Here is a 20,357-nt window from a genome sequence, read left to right on the forward strand (position 1 = left end):
AGTTGACAAATAAGTAACATACTAGTACTTTTGTAACTCAATTCTGCATATCATAACGATATTTACCGGAATTCTAACCTATGAGATGCAGACATAGGAGATAAAGCTTTTGCATTAACGGCAAAATTCTTGTTTATAATATGATTATTATACAAGCACACCGATTCCGCTTCTCCCGCAAAAAACGCTCCGGGGTGTCAGACAAGAGTGGTCATGTGACTATCAATGATATCGATGAATTCAAAATGACTATAAAGTGTTAGTAACCTGTTATAGTCAGTTTGGATGAATTGTGACCAAACTGCACGATTTTCAAATCAGACGAAACTTTTAGCAGCATGTCACAGATTTGCAAAATCACCAAATTCACAAAATACCATTAAGTGCCATTTTATTGTAATCACAATGTTGAAAGGAGATGGCATTTTCCGGAATTTTGCGATATTTACACAACTATTTCTCATTGATATGCGAGGACGGGTGGGCAAAATTCAATATTTTTTTGAATCGAATATTTTTAAGGAGTACCGAATAAACGTGGTGGAACATTAAAAAATCGGCAACAAAGCCTTTTTACTGGTTAATTCCGTTGTAATCGCTAATTGTTCTTGTCACCGATCGTTTTGGCGGCGATATCCAGGTTTTGGGTAATCTCTATTCCCGCCCTCTCTTTTTTACAAATATGAATTCTTGTGGGTCGGCGGACATCGAAGTTTTATATTTCGGGTTTACCTGTTCGTTCACATCGGCAACAGCTGTTGAAGACATTGAGGACTCAAATTAACATTTGCGTTGGCTTTAATATTACCTATCAAGATTTGTAAATTTACCGTCCCAATTTTATGCGAATGGTAATATTATTGTCCATACCGTGATGCAGATATTTATTAAGACGATAATTAACTTTCTCATGTATTTCTATGGTGATAAACTTCGCAAATCTGAAATTGTGCCAATCCTGAATGTTGATTTAAAATAGTGATTGAATAATTCGGCAATAAAGGCATTTCTGGGTGGTCATAAGACGAGATGACGTTAATGAACAGCACTTCTTTTACAGGATATTTTACGTATGCGACTTAATGCTAAAAAGATTGGGCTCGAGTGCTTTTTTTTTCGAGTGCTCCAGTGCCTAATAGCGGTCAGGCGCTAATTGTAACTAATTCCCTCAAGTTTCAACGTGTTTTCAACAAAACAATACCCCGGCGATAATTATAGCTAAAATGTTACCGAGCAATTCACAATTTTATTTATGGAATTTGCAAATTCACCAGTTTCTTGACGATTTTGATATTGTCACGCCCTAATTATTAATGCAAAAAAATACTCCCTTTTTCCGCGGCGGTTTGACGGGTTCTTTGTTCCATTCTTCAGATTGTTCTGACACGGGGATATAGAATACTAAATCCAGAGGGTTGAATCCCTGTCCACTTACTGGTAATTTTCCGTTTTGAAATGCGTGAAACATTCTCTATTTTAAATTAAATGACGTTTCGCGGGCTAGAGTTCTCCCCGAAAATGATGTGTTCCAGACATTAGTTAGACGATAGATAAAACATTAGATTTAATAATTTTCGTGACGCCCGTTTTCGAAAATACAAAGTTATATCGCAAAAAATGCGTTATGATACATTTGGAATGAAACATTATTTACGGTTAATTCAGATCATATTTTACTCTTCATGACACCCGGTATCCGAAAATACAGTTGTATCTCGAAAAATGTGTTGTGTTACATTTAAAATAAAACATTTTTGCGATTAATTTAGATCATATTTTACTTTTCAGGACACCCGTTTCCGAAAATATAAGGTTATATCGCGAAAATGTGTTTTGTTACATTTAAAATAAAACATTTTTGCGATTAATTTAGATCATATTTTACTTTTCAGGACACCCGTTTTCGAAAATACAAGGTTATATCGCAAAATGTGTTTTGTTACATTTAAAATAAAACATTTTTGCGATTGATTTAGATCAAATTTTACCATTCACGGCAACCCGTTTCCGAAAATACAAAGGTATATCACAAAAAAATGCGTTTTGTTACATTTATTTTGCATTCTCAATAAAATACATATTTTCCCTAATTAAGGTCGTCGATGAATCTGTTCCTGTCGTTCAAGCTCGACACACGTTTGGACGAGTGTGGGGCGGTTTTTTGGTCGTTAAATTAAAACGTTGCCACACGGTATTTGTATAACGATAATAACTGAAAATTAAGATTTTATAGTAGAAGTGAATTTGTCTCAAGATGGTATTTTACGATTCCTGTCCACAGAAAATAAACACGCTGACAGGCTTGGTTATCATTGATATTCGTTTAATTTATTTTACACTATTAATAACCCCGCCACACCAATTGCGACCATATAAATTGCAGTCGCATCGGTATGGACTGTATGTTTTTGGCGCTCTCACATTAATAATAATTTTCAACAAAACAATACCCCGACGGTCATTAAAGCTGAATTCGTTACCGAGTAATTCACAATTTTATTTACGGAATTTGCAATTTCAAGATCTCACTTGACGATTTTGATGATGTCATGCCCTAATTATTACGGCTTAAATGCCTCAAAATACAACAAATGTAATCATTTTCGACGATAACAGGCGCAACAATTCGTAAACGAGCCGTTATAACGGAATTCGCGATTGATTTTACCTCTCTCTTGTTTACAATTTTAACATCCCGCCGGCCATGTATGGTCGAATAAAATGTTCACATATTCGAAACATGACTTGGCCAAGGATGGAAGGGATCACTAAAGAGCTAATAGAAAGTACATGCGCGAGGGTATGATATTAATATCGAGAATATTTGTGAGCATATCACAGGACGGAAATATTTCGCACCCGGCTGTTTGTTGGCAGAACAACGATACGCTAAAGTTAATTGATCGAATACAGGGAAGTATTTATTTATCATCTCACTTGCGAACATCGAGGTTTTGGCGGAATTGTACGATCATGTTGTTTTTCTTAAATAATAACTTTTTCAATAAATGTTCATTTTACTTTTGCGCCTTTATTGTATGTCGGGTTTTCATTTATTTTGAATTCGAAATTGTCCGAAATACTCCAACAGGTGTATAAGTACAATAATAATAGTACTTACCAAAGTACTTACCAGGGAAGTTTAATACACACCATGACCATGTGTAAAGGGCGTCGTAACTCCCGTTTATTAATTATAAATTTTTTTACATTCTGCTTAAAAAACAACGGTCATCTCACGTAACTCTCGCGACCAAATCTTTTTTGTTTTGTATGGCATCGTCTTGGCGACGAATTTATTGCCGACTGAATTTTAATTGTGTTTTAGGATAAGTTATTTTCTGTTTGTTGGTTTCTAAACTTTACAAACTTGGGTAGCAATTACTATTAATGTGAGATTTGTGCATATGAACGATTGAATATCGCGACTGGATGTCCGATATCTGAGAATGCGTAATTCTCTTTCAACATTAATTTTCAGGATATCAGCGTTCATGTGGTCGAATAAAAATTATTTATCAAATAGATTGGTTTTTTCGAGACACTCTCAAAATTATTTGGGATCCACTATCATATCATTCGTTTATTTTTTATATTCATGTTTTTCTCAAGAATCACCCTCGTTATATTTAGTGTACCTTCGCAAAAGAAAACTCTTTGGTGTCATCGTTCCTATTAGTGTAATTGAAATATATGGAAACCTCGCAAGTGGCGTTGTGATGCGAATATTTGATACTAGGTCAGCAGCATTACAAAGAGTGCTATTTATGAATGCTGAAGTACATGACATTACTAAACATTTTGCCAATATATGATGTTTTCTGCCCGATTTAAACTAACTCGCACGCAAACCAAGGCATGTCGACATTCAAAAATTACTTGTCTTTGGGTAAGCTCTGAAATAGTATAATATAAATGTAAATGAGAAATTAGGTCACGCTAGCTCACGAAACAGGGAGGATTTTCTAAGTGATCTTGTTTAATATTTCGGAGAAAAAAGTTTGAAAGGAAAGTAGGTCAACCTATCTCCTAAAACAGGGGAGTATCCTGCCTAATATTTCGGAGGGAACGTAGGTTAACCTATCTTTTAAAACAGCGGGTGGCGACTTTCAAAGTGGTTCAAAATCACAAATTAATAATTATCAGATTAGGTTTAGGGATAAATCGAAAAGTTGAATTTCCAGCGCACCTAACCCTAATTAGTTGATTGCTATTTATATTTGGGGGGGGGGGGGATTATTTTGCAGGGGATTTGTTCAAACGATCCACCCTGTAACTAACATGGTTTCCAGCCTGCCTCGTGTCTGTTAGATGGAAGGAGTAACAAATGTGAAAGTCTTTGCTGTTTACGCGAGTAAGCAACTGACACCGTGATACATTGCATGAAAGTTTTGTCCGCGGCAGGTGTTAGCAGATGTCATTTCGTTGCCGATGATTTCGCTTGTTTTAATTAAACACGAATTCGCTTAAAGGGAACTCGGTTAACGGAAAGGCTTCTCTTTAATTCATAATATTAACCGGAAGAGAGCTTTTTCCAGTATCTATGCGGTTTTAAATGGGTTATATGAGAAGCTAGGGCACCTAACTTGTTAAAATCGGCAAAAGCACTTTCGCACTTTTTTTTCCGACTGCGAAGCACTTTCGCACTCATAATTTGCTTAGAGTTAACACTGCTGGGTAGTTAACCTCTGTTTATCTTAACAGAAGGTGGCCTCACTTCTGCATACAAAGAGATTTTATATCACAGACTCCAGGTCCCAAAAATACAAGACTTCTTTGTCTGTTGGGACTTATTTTAATGCTTATTAGTGTAAAACTTTGACCCCTACAAACCAGACATTCAGACTATATTATCCAACAAACCCAAGGGAATTCTCTATGCCCTAATTAATAAAATTTCCGGGTACAACTTTTTGACTAGGCCAGTGGTTTCCAAACTCTTTTTAAAGCCACTGGACTAGGCGATTAAACAAGCTAACTCTATTTGTCCAATTAAATGCGAAGACATTGAATTAGCAATTTAGGACTCTGATTGATCGCTCTCTTTCCCACATCCCTTGCACTGTCTGTGATAATGAATACAGAAAACGACAGATCATGGGGAACAAATATTATTACAATTCCAAACAAAGAATTACACTATCTGAACTCTTAAACAAAACTTTATGGAGGAATATCGCTTTTAAACCACAGATGCACTAAACCTTTCTGCATAGTTTTGTCTAGTTTCTTTGATCTTAAAGTAGTGTCGAAGGCGGAAAGGTATCAGCAGAAGACGCTCCCAATTGTCGTCGTAATCATTCAATGCAGCCTTCGTTAATTTTTTCTCGAATTCTTCATGCTCGACTCTCTTGATAATTTCCTGCATGTACAAATGCTCGGCGTCTATAGGTGTCCATTCATCCTTGGGCAGGTTCTGAAATATTTTAATTTCATGAAAGAGAAAGAATAATAGGCAGATATAAAACTATTGCTGTATACTGTATATAGAATAAACTCAGTATTGCGATCGTATAACAACAATGTTCAAATATATTATGGACATGTAAAAATGTAAGTCAAATAACTAACCCCAGTAGCGGTGACCATACGTTTGCACCCGTATATCCGCGGGTTCAATCTATATGAGGGTGCTAAAATCCATGGGTTCAAATATTCGTGAAAAAAAAAATTTCCATAGGTGCAATAGTATGCAGGTGCAACTGTCATGGGTTCAAATGTAATGGAACCATGAAACTTACACTGAAATGTTGCTGAGTAGAGACTTAATAGTAAAAGGAAACCATGGCAAAGGCGATCACGCTTATCAAAACTTATTTGAGACTGTCTCATGAATTTAAATAAAGCAGTTGAATTTTGGGTGAAATGTTTCACGTTTTATAGAAAAAAAGTAATAGCTTTCAAGCACCTACTTCAGTCTTTAAATACTGAAATTTCGAAAACAATTGGCCAATAGTTATGGAGAAAAACGTTTTTCCTGCATCAAATCTTTAAAAAAATAAAATAAACCGCATCGAGTGGTAATAGGTTAGCAGGGTTACCCAACACATCCATCCATAGCCAAAGACACGATGGCCCCTGATGTGCAAATTATTAAAAACAACAAACTACAGCTAGGGATGTCCAACATGAATTGAATCTGATATAGTGAATTTCTAATTTTAGGAAGAAGTTAGAATATTTTCAAATATAAAAATATGGTTTTGCATATTTCAAGACTGAGAATTAGATTGAATCGGGCTTTTTTCCTTCAGATAACTGTAAAAAACTATCAATACTTTATGGTCTTATGAAAATACAGTGATTTATCAAAACATGTATAGCATATATAAGATTTTTCCAACTTACTTTTTTAGCCGCAGAAAGTAACAATGCTCTGTTGATTCTGAAGTATAATGCATCTTTCTGCTCCTGAGTCATACGCTCTTTTGCTAGTCTCGCAATTTTGTATTCATCATCGGCCAACAAGTCATGGTAAAGAAGACCAACCTGAAATAAAACAGTGAAATAGGCGCATGGGTCGTCATTCCATAAGGCCAGTAAAGTGACTCTTGGGGCTGTAGGGTCATTTTTAATTTGTCTGTTTTGGACTTCAGGTCCTCAGGCTAGGAAAATTTCTCTCAAGATTTTGTTGAAAGCAAGATATAAAAACATATCTAGGTTTAACGTTAATTACTAATTAATGTTAAAAATATTCCAGTATCATTTGTAGTTGATTTACTTGAACAGAAATATACTGTATACAGTAAATGCAATGAAAAACTAAATCATACTTTGCAATATTCTTCTTCTCGATAAAGAAATACTCTTGTTTTCTTTTGAACATCTCCAAATTCTCGACCATCCTTTATGTATGAGAATTGATGAGGTTTACCAGTGACCCAATCTGTGCTGAGGCCACCAACCACAAAAGGATGTGCCCTTTTAGCAGTCCCAACCACTGCCCGAGTCGCTGCCATCTTTTATAATTTGCGAAAGCAAAACTCAAACTAAATCACTAACTTCAAACAAGCAACCCTATAACTGTGATATATAGAGAATATAATGAAACACAATATTATGAAATCTTGCTGCCATAAATTAGTATATCAAGTGAAATTGCAAGCAATATTTTAAAAACTTATACATAGCCCTACTTATACAATTCCCTACCGTATCTCTCGCAAGATACAAATACGGGATGGGATTGTCATAACTTATTAATCCTGGGAGAAAAATCGTTTCCAGCCAGGCTTTCCAGCAGTAGTGGCTGACCGTTGCTGTAAGAAAAGAACCAATTGATATGTAATAAAGTGATAGATTTGGCAATTTTTGATACTCCTACCACTAAAGTTTACGCTTGGGGTAGACTGTTAGACCACTGTTTAATATATATTTCATGTCTTATCATTAATCATTCTGCAAACATTTCTAATCATTTTCGTATATCCCACCTATGCACAACATTAGGTTTGGTGCCATGTCTTAGTAGTAGTCCAAAACTGCTCGACTAGATGGCTCTTTAAATTCATATGATGCTCCTTGATATAATATAATTACATTTTTAATTACCGTTAAGCGGTTGTTATGGACCATTTAATAAGCTGTGAGTGTGATTAATATTTATCGATATGCAATAAATTGATAGATTCGGCAATCTTTGATACTACTACCACCAAAGTTTACGCTTGGGGTAGACTATTGCAAGAATAGAAATGGTTTCTGGATTATTGTAATTGTCTCATCTTTGTCAAAAGTTCTTAAATAAATCATATCTGCTTCAATTCGCATATGTCTGTTTCTGTACTATTTTTTTTTTTATATATAGCGTTAAAATGATGTACTAATTGATTCTCATTTATCAGTTTAGAGGCTCATTCAGAATTAAGTCTGTAAGTATCTATTTCGGGAAGGCATTCCCTCTTTTTCTACCATTAAACTAATTTAAAAGGAAACTAAATTATGTTACTGTTATGAATGTGTCATTTTTAGAACAAATTCCCAACCCTGATCAGACGAATCCAAAATTTATCCTCGTTCTAATCAGATTACGTTTTGTAAATAGTGTGAATAGTTTTCTATAAACTGAGAGTTAAATAAAAAAAGAACCTGTGTCAATTTATGTATTTAGTCATATATTGTATTGGGTGGGTGATAAACCCATGGGTTAGGGTTAGTATGGGTTCAAATATCCTTAAAACAAAAAACTTTCCATAGGTGCAATAGTATGTATGCAGGTGCAATTGTCATGGGTTTAAATATACGTGGGTTCAAATGTAATGGAGCCGCGTCAGTTACCCTCATATAGACCAGACTGGATTCCATGGCAGGTGCACGCCCGAGGGCGCTAGCGCTCCGCAAAAATGCACGCGAGCGAAATCAATTTTGCACGCCGAAAATTTGCAATTGCTCACCAATGTTAATCGGTTTAAATGGTTTTAAAATCAATAATCCAGTAATATAAAGATGCCAAAATATTATCACTCCACAATTGTCGACAAATACCAGCTTGCAAGATTTGGTCTGATCGAAATATTGCGAAGCAAAAACGACCATGGACCTTTCCCCGACCTTTGACCCGCGAAAAATTCCTCTCACTGTTACGTCCTTTTTTGCATCTTGCTGATTGGCCAATGTCACGAAGTAAACAAGGAAGTCGATGCTCGGGGAAAGGTCCATATCGTGTTGAATGATAGGAATCCCGTGAGAATAGATATGGACGAAAAGATCGCCTCCGCACCAATGGCCAAGTACGGCTCTGTTTCAGCGTATTTTTCATACAATAATTTTACACGAATGTACTGAACAGTACCTGTATCCAAAGTCGCACAAACACTCTCAAAATTATCGACAAACTGTAGAAATAATGTTTGGGGTCAAAGGTCAAACGTCCATTTTTTTCTCTGATTCAACGTATTTTTTTCCGATACCGGTAATTTTACGCGGATGTATTGAGAGGTATCTGATGTCAAAGTCAGTTGCACGCGAGCGCAGTTGTTTTGCACGTCGTGAGCTATAATTGCACGCCAGGAATTCTTATTTGCACGCGGGAATTTCTGATTGCACGCCCGATTTCTCGTTCAAAAAGGCCATGAAATCCAGACTGGCATATAGATTGAACCCGCGGATAAACACACGGGTTCAAATGCACGGTCACCAACTGACTCAGATGCCCGTAAATCTGTAAATGGTCGTATCGTTACCTCCCAGTCGTGTTTTCTGGTTGACGAAATATTAAATTCTCTTCCTCTCTCGCACCAACAGCGACTAACACACTAATGGCAATGCTCGGAAGTCTGCCAATGACCTACAACTGAAATGCCCAAACATCAGACCTTTGACCTTTCACCCGGATTCAATATAGAACAATGGACTGAATTAATAACTAGCACACCATTCTAATTTCATTATCATGCGTAATTAGACAAAGACAAAAGCACAGCAATTTAGGTTATAGATAGAACAATACAATAGAACTTTAATGCACAAATAGTAGGGAGTAGGGACAATGGTTTTTGTTTGAGTAGCATGCTGTTCAATTTATTTCCATTGTTGCTACCTATCACCAAATCACACTTTTTCTTCTGCTCATCCCAGGATACCATATAATTTTACTATTTTAATTTACATTGGAAAATTCATGACATGGTAAAATGGCTTCTCTTTATAACTTATCATTCCTTATCCCACTGTACCTTTCCAATCTTCTGGCTGAAATGCAACCATAATAGGTTTTGTGGAAATGCTTTTTATTAATTTTTTTTTTATTTTTTTTTGAAACTTCATCGTTTTTGGCTGAATCCAGAATTTCAAAAAAACCTTACAATAGTGAGTAATTTGATACATAACTTTATCATATTTCACCAAAACCTGTAGGGTAACATTTTGGCCAGAACAGCCATAGACCACTTATGACCACTACCATATATGTACACATCCTTTAAACTTGACCATTCCCGCGTTTTATAGTATGTGGTATCGTCACTCAGTGGTGTTGTACATTCATCCAAATTCCTAATTTTGTTTTATTACTATATTCATATGCAGTGTGTTTCATGTTGTGTTGTGTCTCTATTTATAGATGTTGTTTTGTCTAACAAACTCCTTTGTACAAACAGTTTTGTACACTCCACCCTTATCCCTGTTACCACACTCACCCACCCTCCTTGCACAACTGCCTGTATAAAGGACCATATTGTACATATTTGATTTACCCTATTATATTTTATATATATCAAAAGGGGTGTATGCCGCACATTTGTGTTTTAGGCCAATATGGTCTTGTGCATACATCCCGTCTTCAGTATTTATTATTACTTACTCTTTTATATTGCTTTTACGAGACGAATAAACATACATACATACCTCAACGAAATAAGCATACCTGTAAGTTTATTTCGACTCCGTGCCGTGGAGGCATAGAGGAGAAAGAGATTTATTTTTTCGTCAACCAAAATAAAATGACAGTCACCGTAATAATAAATATATTAACAAGTAATAACTTGTTGGAATTAATTGATAAAAACAAATAAAAGAAAACTGATTAATGAATGAATGAAAACTGATGTTTAACCTTTTTAGTGTCGTGGGCCACTTTCATATGGGGAAATTCATTGTGGGCCGCAAACGGTGTTACCAAACTTAAATACCAACCCAATTCCGATTTACGTTATAATTTGAGCGTCGCTAAATCAAACGTCGGGATTGCACAACACTTTTGCGGATTTTTGAACACAAGACCTTGAAAGTGAGACGACCACGTCTATAACTCTGTTTTATTCTGTATGCTCATATTTATTCGCTGTTTAAGTTAGTTAACTTAGTTACTCTGCTGTAATTGGAACCACAAGAAGATTATTTTGTGATCGACATCTATTACAACTTCAGTGTCCGATAAGCTGGCAGAAAGAACCTGAGTGGTGGTATCAATTTTGGTACGCCACATATACGAATTTTTGGCGAACACACGCCCGGATATATTATTTGACACAGGGACTATAAGACTAAGCCGATTAGGTAGGCTAGTTTGTGACGAATAATATTTAAAAATATTGGACATTTGAGGTTGCCGAAGTTTTTTATAATTGCGGTTGCCTGATATTTTGCAAAAATGGTTAAGAGAAGAAAGATTGTACCGACACCAAAGGAAGCAGAGGAGAATGAACTTTTGCATCTGCAAATACAGATATTGAAGGCGAAACATCAGGAAATGCAAGAGGAAATGGACAGCCGCTTGCAACTGATAGACAGTCGTATGCAACAGATGGACGGTTTTGTACAACAGATTGGAAGTCAAGAAGGATCAGTTGAACTCTAAAATGCCAATATGGGCTCGTTTTTTGAGCAGATGTACAACATTCTGCAAGATATTTCTGGCCAGATAGAACCAAGAAAAGTTGCTGATCATGAGGAAACCCAGCCCATGTCACATGACCCAGGTGTCAGCCTGATCACTTCAACACCAGCAACAGTTGTTCCAAAAGCAGCACCTGTTCTCAAGCATGATGAAACTTCTGATTTTGGATCAGAAGATGGACAACCAGAAGGGAAGCGGAACGCGTTCTCACAGACATTAGAAGTGAAATTTTTGGAGAATGGCCATGTGAGTAACCTTGCACCTACAATTCCTTTTTTTGAATGATAATGGTAATGAGGGCACAAATGTCAGAAGGCAACTTAGTACTAGGCCGAAAATGGTTACGGTGGCTACACAATCAGCTCCTCCAGTGAGCGTTAGTAGTGTCCTAAATGCCAATGTTAGCCGTAGTGTTCTCAATAACACAGCTAATGCTACGATGATGGCGAAAAATGCCAAAAAGCCAATGTATTTCGATGGGCCAACAGTCATGTCGTGGCCTAGTTATTTATGCCATTTTGAATCGGTTACCAGTTATAATCAGTGGGATGATGACACTGCGGGATTGGAATTGGCTACTTGCATGACAGGGCAGGCTCTCAATGTATTGAAAGATTTACCCGATATGAAACGTACTAGCTATCGTGATATTGTGGTTCATTTCAATCATTTCTTCAAACCTGCTGGAAATGAGAGCTCCTACCGTACTACATTTCACTGTCGTAAAATTAGGCCAAATGAAGCGCCACGGGATTAGGGAAATAAGTTGAAAGAGCTTGTTATTCTTGCCTACCCAAATCTGGATATTACTGGTCAAGATGATATTTTGAAATCGCAATTTCTTGCCGGTCTATCCGATGAAAGCATGATCAAGCATGTTACCATGCAACAGCCTGATACTTTTGAAAAGGCTTTATCTCTTGCGACACTGTATTACTCTGTTGATAATAACCACTCTGAGGGAAAGAACATGACTAAACCGCGCATTGCAGCAGTGAAACAGAGTAATACTGGTAATGTAGTTAATCAGCAAAACGACTTTTCTCTCGAAGACAGTATCAAATTACTTGTACAGAAACTGGATGAGATTATAGGATATGTTAAACCGCGCACCAACAATCACAATTTTGATGGTGTACCACGCAAGCCGTGTCCTCGTTGTGGTAAACATGGTCACTGGGGCAGGGATTGCAAGGCATGTTTTAATAGCAAGCAGACTGGTCATCTCAAACGGGATTGTCCACATTTTCAGAATCCCGCTGATCCTGCAACAGCTGCTTCTTCTTCGACCGAAAATTTAAACGGCACTCAGCGGACTTGAGGTCCTCAGTGTCCGCTAAATTATTACTTGATGACATACCAACGAACCAGAATATAGACCTGAATATTTGTTCCTTGCAATATGACAATAGTTGGCATGCGAAGGTACTTGTAAACAATCAACAGTTCAATTTTCTTGTAGATAGTGGTGCTATGACTACTCTGATCGACATTTCCATCTTTGAGGCTATAGGTGGGAAGGAACCACAATTGGCACCGCCCGAGGAATCTCTTGTTGCAGTGGGTGGACATAATTTGTCACCGCTGGGTACATTGGAGGTTGATTTGTCTATTGATTCTTTTGCATCACAACGCACTGTGATTGTTGCCAACTTAGGTATGTCTAATGGTATTTTGGGCATGGACTATCTCCGAGAACATGATTGCGTTCTTTACTTATCATCTGGACACATAATTATAGAGGGTCATGAAATCAATTTGTTTACTGAAAAGTCTGTACCATGTTGTCGTGTAACTGTTCGAGAAGATATTACGATACCGCCATATTCTAAGGTTGTTATCCCTGCACAACTTAGTCACCCATGGCCAAAATGCATTGTGTCTGATGTTGCAGCTCTTGTTGAACCGCTGAATTCTTCTTCCCTGGCCGATGGCGTTCAGCTGATCTCTTCTGTGGTGGACCCTGGAAAATCCACTGTTCCAATTCTTGCAGTCAACCAGAAAGGCAGACAACTTAAGATCAGGGCTGGATCTTTGCTTGGTATTGCACACCCTCAACTTGTAGCACAGATTCAAGTTGATGAATCCAAAGGGGTAAGAGCTTCTGAAATACCAGAGCATCTACATGACATGGTCAATTCCGTTGAGGATCTAACCCCGAGTCAACGTGAACGGGTTGGTCAATTTGATTTGTGAATTCCATGATGTATTTGTAGGGCCAGATGGTGAACTCGGTCGTACTTCAGCAGCGAAGCATAGGATCATCACAACAACACCACAGCCGATTCGGCAGGCTCCTCGTCAAATAGGATGAGCGCGTAGGAAGATGGCCGAAGAAGCGGTTGATAATATGCTGGTTCAGGGAGTCATAGAACCAAGTGATTCCCCATATTCTTCTCCCATTGTCTTAGTTCCTAAAAAGGATGGTTTTACCAGATTTTGCGTGGATTTTAGATTGCTCAAAGACGTCACCTTACAAGGATGCATATCCCTTGCCGCGTATTGAGGATATCATTGAGTCCTTAACGGTGCACAATGGTTCTCAATTCTTGACCTCGCAAGCGGGTATTGGCAAGTGGAGGTTGACCCTGCAGACCGTGAAAAGACAGCATTCAGCATCCCTGGTCGTGGACATTTTCACTTTGTAGTGATGCCATTTGGTTTAACGAATGCTCCCGCGACATTCGAACGGATGATGGACAATATCCTTGGTGATCTCCTGTGGAACGGGTGTTTCAATTTTCTTGATGATGTTTTGGCTCATGGTAGTGATTTCTCAATGGCACTCTCAAATCACCGGGAAGTTTTTATAAGACTTCGCCGTGCCGGTTTACGCTTGAAGCCCTCGAAATGTAAACTTTTCCGTCGAATCTCTTATCTTGGTTATCTTATTTCATCTGAAGGTGTCTGTTGCGACCCCGGAAATGTTGCGGCTATCAAAGAATAGAAAACGCCTATTTCTGTTAGCGATATTCGTAGTTTTCTTGGTACAGCGAACTATTACCGGAAGTTTGTTCAAGATTATTCAACAATTGCTGGACCTCTTATTCGATTGACCAGGAAGAATATTCCCTTTGTATGGAGTACTAAATGTCAAAAGGCTTTCGAAACTCTGAAACATTGTCTGACATCGGCCCCAATTCTTAGCTTTCCGAGGACAATCGGCGAAGTTGTATTGGATACTGATGCCAGTGGTTTTGGAATTTGTGCAGTGCTATCTCAAGTGCAGGACGACAATGAACGTGTACTTTCTTATGCTAGCAAGACTATGTCCAAGTCTCAACGTAGATACTGTGCTACACACCTAGAACTATTAGCTGTGGTGTGGGCTGTTCGTCACTTCAGTCATTTTCTTCTCGGGAGACCGTTCAGAATTTGCACAGATCATGCTGCTCTGAAATGGTTGATCAATTTTCGTGAACCTCAAGGAATGTTGGCAAGATGGATATTAACACTTGGCGCTTATGACTTTAAGATTGAACACAGACCTGGCGTGAAACATGGTAATGCTGACGGATTGTCACGCCAAGTTCGCAAATGCAAACGAGAAGATTGTTCTGATTGTGGTACCAATGGAGATGTAACTGTGAATAAGGTTATTGTGGGTGCAATCTCAAAACAGCCCGGTCAATCATCATCAGACAGTTCCGATTGTAATTGGCTGGATGCATACACAGATGAGCAAATTAAATCTTGGCAAAGTGAAGATTCGGATATTTCTGCTGTTTTGAAATGGAAACAACTCAGAAACCTGACATTCAAGATTACATGCCTGAATCAACAGTGACCAAACGTTTAATGTCGCAATGGGATTTATTTTTGTAGATAATGGACTTCTCTATCGTTGTTGGATACCTGGTTGTAAATCGGAGGAATCGCATATCCAATTGATTGTTCCATCAAATTTGAGGCAGGATTTGTTCCATAAGCTCTATTCCTTGCGCACTGTTGGTCATCTTGGTGCTAATCAAACTTTCAAGAGTATAGAGGACTTGCACGGGTCACGTGACATTGTTGCTGGACGGCAATAAAACAAAAACGTCCATTTGGCTCCTGTCAGTTGCAAGTCGGATTATACGTTTGCGTTTTGTTTGGCTGTTGAAAAGGGTTATTTCGTTGTTCTGTTGGCTGTACGTATAGTATAGACAACAAAATGGATCTTCAGTAATATTCCACTGATTTCAAAAGATCCTGAACGTCGCGCAATGTGGATATCATCTATTGCCTATTGGCAGAACTGCTTGGTGTCAAGTCCAGAAGCCATCTTACTTGTGTTTCACTGTTTGTGGACAGCACTTCGTTGATGGTGAGTGATAGTGTGCCGTTATCAATTTCTTTAAATATTCACAAGCTCCCTCATTTCAATGGAAAGCAGATGACAAACTACTGTTATCAGTAGGCCTAGGCGTGAGCCTACTTGCAGTTGCAGACTTGACTTGTGTAAGACAGTAAGGAATTAATAATCAATTGCTGTAAGGTATTGTTTCCCTAATTAGCAGGTAATCTTTTACTAAGTGTGAAAGGTTGAATAGATAACTAACGTTTAACACCAGGGGTCATGCAAAAAATAACCAGAATTCAATTGAATTCGCCATCTAGGAATACGCTCGCCACCGCATCTCTGATCACCCTGGTAGTTTCACTGGTTTCAATCCCATGCGGGGATAGTTATGTGCTAGAGGATTGCAGCTCCACTCCCACCGAGGGTGGTTCACATGACCGCTGATCGGTTACGACCATTCCCCACCATCCAAGTCCATGCTTGAAAACAAATGACTGGCTCCCCCCCAGATAAATCCTATCCTAATGGTGCTTGTACAACTGATGCAAAATGTCTTTTTATTGTCATTGGTAAAAAAGATATGCTACCCGGAATCAAATTCATTTACGACTAGTGGCTGTGGTGGGATATGGACATAAATTTCACACTCCTTGATCGTTAGATTTTATGAAAACTCTTATCTGTATCCATTATCTTACAGATATGGGTGCGACCATGGAATAGATGGATGGCAAAGTATAAGTTGCAACAAGACCACAGTGGCACAAGACCTCAGCTTGCGTGACTTGATAATACATCCTCAGTATCCATTTATTGATGCTTATCGTAATGACAAAGTAACTTGTCATTACTGTGGATTGGTGGAGATAAGGTGTCCATTGTGCTTTAACGAAATCAACTTCAAGACGACCCTATCAAGAAAAAAAATTGTTTCGGTGGGTCTGGTCGTGAAGGTTTCAGTCTAACGTTGGACACCAATACTACAACCAGATACAGTTGCCAATGAAACTTGAGCGAGGCGTAATATTGCGACTTTGTGACCTGAAAGGAAATTCTGATGGGTAGCCGGCTAGCCGCAACCTTTTGTTTAAAGAATATTATTAGATACGACTTAAGAGTCTAAACTTTTATTTGAGAGGGGTGTAATCCAAGCTAATTTGCAAATAGTATTCATGGTACCAAATGTATCACACACTTTACAGTAATTATAATTTTATAAATTATATTTGAAAAATAAAGCACATCAAAAATGTATTTTTAAAAAACAATTGGTTTTATCTGCAGATACTAGGTTGATATTGAGATTGACCATTTCAATGCTAAATTTTCTTTAGTCAAAAGGCACACTTGATTCGCAAAAATTTGTGAATGTGCACAGTACACCAATTTGTCTAATGTTTTGATTCGATAGGCAGGAGGTTGTGGATCGGTGCTGCTCAGGATGGGATATTTTTGCCTCTAAATGCATATTACGTGTTTTACATGAATCCATCGTGCTCAGATTCGACTGTTTTCAAGGTCTGAAGGCTCCAACAGCCCTATTTTATGGGTACACAAGAGAATTTTCAGTGTGGCATGCATGGGTCAGTTGGAGTCACTAACCTCAAGATATCTATAAGCAAGGATAAGATAACCTGGAAGTAACATTCCATAATTTAGAGTAAAAAATGTATCTGCCTCCACAGCCCTTTCAAATGAAAGATGATGCCTCGGGGGTAATTTCTATCAAATATTTTACAGTATTATGGTTCTAGTGAAAAGGGGTGTAGGCGGCTTTTTTTAAAGTGTGGTAGGTCTAGTCGAAAGACACATTGAATGTTTATGCTAACAACTGCGAATTAATATTGCAACGCATACAAGTTAACAGAATTTGTTGAAATGGTCCTGCCTTTGACTTCCTTCAAAATCCTCCTTTTTTTAACTATTCTCTTCTTCTCTGGGGATGGCGAAAATTCAAATATCGATGGGACATGTAAGCAGCTGATAATGGGTTATCTTCCCTTTTCCCTGAAAATAAATTAAACACTAATCATCATTTGACAGTGCCAAGTTTGTGTATCAGATCAGTAATAAATTACCTGCTAACTAACAAAACAATCAGACAACACCTTCTGACCATTAATGAAGATTTCTTTCAATTTAAAACGCAACTATGCCTACCAATGTGGTTAGATTTTAGGATAGAATTTATCTGTGGTTGGGGACAGATTGCAAGGTGCAACATCGTACGATTACCATTCTATGTCGGGATTAGTTAGCCAGTTATTTGTTTTAGAAGCATGGACTTGATGTTGGGGGATGTCGTAATCGACCAGCGGTCGTGTGAACCACCCTTAGTGAGAGGAGAGCTGCAATCCCCTCGCACATAACTATCCCCGCATGGGATTGGAACCTGTGAAACTCCCAGGGGGATCAGAGATGTGGTGGCGAGCGTATTCTCAGATAGAGAATTCAATTGAATTCTGGTTATTTTTTGCATTTGCACTGGCGTTAAACTTTAGTTATCTAATCAAATTTTCACACTTACTAATAGATTACCAGCTATCTAGGGAAACAATACCTTATGGCAATTATTGATTAATACCTTACACGAGTCAAGTCTGCAAGTAGGCCCTTACACGAGTCAAGTCTGCAAGCAGGCCTACGCCTCCCAATAACAGTAGTTTGTTATCTGCTTTCCATTGAAATGAGGGAGCTTAAGAATATTTAAAAAAATTGATAACGGCACATCATGACTCACCATCAACGAAGTGCTGTCCGCAAACAGTGAAACACAAGTAAGATGGCTTCTGGACTTGACACCAAGCAGTCCTGCCAATAGATGATACCCACATTGCGCGACGTTCCGGATCTTTTGAAAACAGTGGAATATAGCTGAAGATCCATTTCGTTGTCTATACTATACGTACAGCCAGCGGAACAATACGAAATAACCATTTTCAACGGCCAAACAAAACGGAAACGTATAATCCGACTTGCAACTGACAGGAGCCAAATGGACGTTTTTGTTTTATTGCCGTCCAGTAACAAGGTCACGTGACCCGTGCAAGTCCTCTATAAGGCGCAAATTTTATTAGCCCGGTTTCAAAAAGGACATTCTGAAATGGTGCAAATTTTGCAAAGTCTTGTGCTTCAACAAAGATGCTTTACGGAAAAAGGCAAGAAGATCTCAAACAACTTATATCTGGAGCTCCTATGGAAAAGATTGCCATTGATTTTCTTGGACCATTGCCAGTGACTGAAAATGGCAACGAACACATTTTGGTTCTGTCGGACTATTTCTCTAAGTGGGTAGAATGTTTTGCTTTACCAAATCAGCGAGCGGACACCACTGCTGATGCATTGGTTACCCAATTCTTTTCGATATTTAGGGTACCAAGACTTCTCCACTCATATCAAGAGACTTTGAATCGAAATTGTTTTCAGAAATGTGCCAATTGTACGGATTCAAAATACTCGAACAACTCCATATCATCCCCGTTCAGATGGACAAGTTGAACGTTTCAACAGGACTATACAACAAATGTTAAAAGCTTTTGTAAATGAGAATCGAAATGATTGGGACGATCATCTCCCATATCTTTGCATGGCATATCGCCCCACTGTACATTATAGTACAGGATATTCACCGAACAAGTTAATGCTTGGACGAGAAACCGAGATGCCTGTTGATGTTATGTTTGGCAAACCAGAGTCATCTACTCATCCTTGTTACACTGAGTTCGTCGAATGGTTCTCATGTGCAACTGAAAAAGCTTTTCTTCATGCTAGGCAACATCTAAATGCTGCTGCAACCAGACAAAAGAGAAATTTTAATCTGGGTGTTAAACCCATTACTTTCCAGAGAGATGAATTGGTGTGGTACTATTATCCACCTAAGCATCGCAAGCTGAGTATTCCTTGGATTGGACCTTATCGAAATCTGGACTGTTTACCTAATCACTTGTATAGGATTCAGAAGAATTCGGGAACACGTTCTCGAATTGTACATGTTGACAAACTGAGACCTTATCTTCACGAAGATGAAGAAGACAATGATATTGATTTAACTGGATTTGACATTTTACCTGATGGAAACCTATTATGGAAAATGAAGAGCAGGTTGCTCATGATATATTTGAAGAGTTACCTTTTTCTTCAAGGCCAGACACTGTACCAGGAGAGGTTACAGTTGATGCGAACTCTGATAATAACGAACGTACTAGGCGAAGGCCTTAACAATTGATTGTTTCGTTTTAGATAGACATTTCATTTGAGTGTACAGTTTCTTCACATTTTTATGGATTTTCAATTTTGAAGATGGAAAATTCCTTTGTAATTTCCCATCTGAAAAGGGGGGAGTAATGAAACAACCACGTCTATAACTCTGTTTTATTCTGTATGCCCATATTTATTGGCTGTTTAAGTTAGTTAACTTAGTTACTCAGCTGTAATTGGAACCGCAAGAAGATTATTTTGTTATCGACATCTATTACAACTTCAGTGTCCGATAAGCTGGCAGAAAGAACCTGAGTGGTGGTATCGATTTTGGTACGCCACAAAAGTCAACTTAACTTTTATGGACACGAGGGAGCGATACGACCATACCAGAGACAATACATAACATCAATGTAACATCTATGACGGTCATCGAATTCAACTCCCACCATATACGCTAATTAAGATTAACACTGAAAGATGAGCAGTGGAAAAACTTGAACTTGACCAGTGGCAAAACTTGAAGAAGTGGAAATTGATTTT

The 20,357-nt window shown here is 38.1% G+C and overlaps 1 protein-coding gene and 1 long non-coding RNA gene across 2 annotated transcripts; both read right to left on the minus strand.

Moving 5' to 3' along the window:
- Positions 1-5,095: 5,095 nt before the first annotated feature.
- Positions 5,096-7,022, minus strand: LOC120337514 (cytochrome b-c1 complex subunit 7-like). Its single transcript, XM_039405316.2, has 3 exons — positions 6,774-7,022; positions 6,349-6,489; positions 5,096-5,416 (listed from the first exon to the last, which is right to left on the minus strand). The coding sequence occupies exons 1-3, from the start codon at positions 6,957-6,959 to the stop codon at positions 5,183-5,185; spliced, it is 561 nt and encodes a 186-aa protein (XP_039261250.1). The 5' UTR covers positions 6,960-7,022; the 3' UTR covers positions 5,096-5,182.
- A 10,078-nt stretch (positions 7,023-17,100) lies between these two features.
- Positions 17,101-18,672, minus strand: LOC144428297 (uncharacterized). The gene is made up of 2 exons (XR_013478255.1): positions 18,358-18,672; positions 17,101-17,624 (listed from the first exon to the last, which is right to left on the minus strand). It is a non-coding gene; the product is annotated as an uncharacterized LOC144428297 (long non-coding RNA).
- Between the last annotated feature and the right edge of the window lie 1,685 nt (positions 18,673-20,357).

Source organism: Styela clava, chromosome 10 (assembly GCF_964204865.1).
Source record: "Styela clava chromosome 10, kaStyClav1.hap1.2, whole genome shotgun sequence".
Taxonomy (NCBI): Eukaryota; Metazoa; Chordata; class Ascidiacea; order Stolidobranchia; family Styelidae; genus Styela; species Styela clava.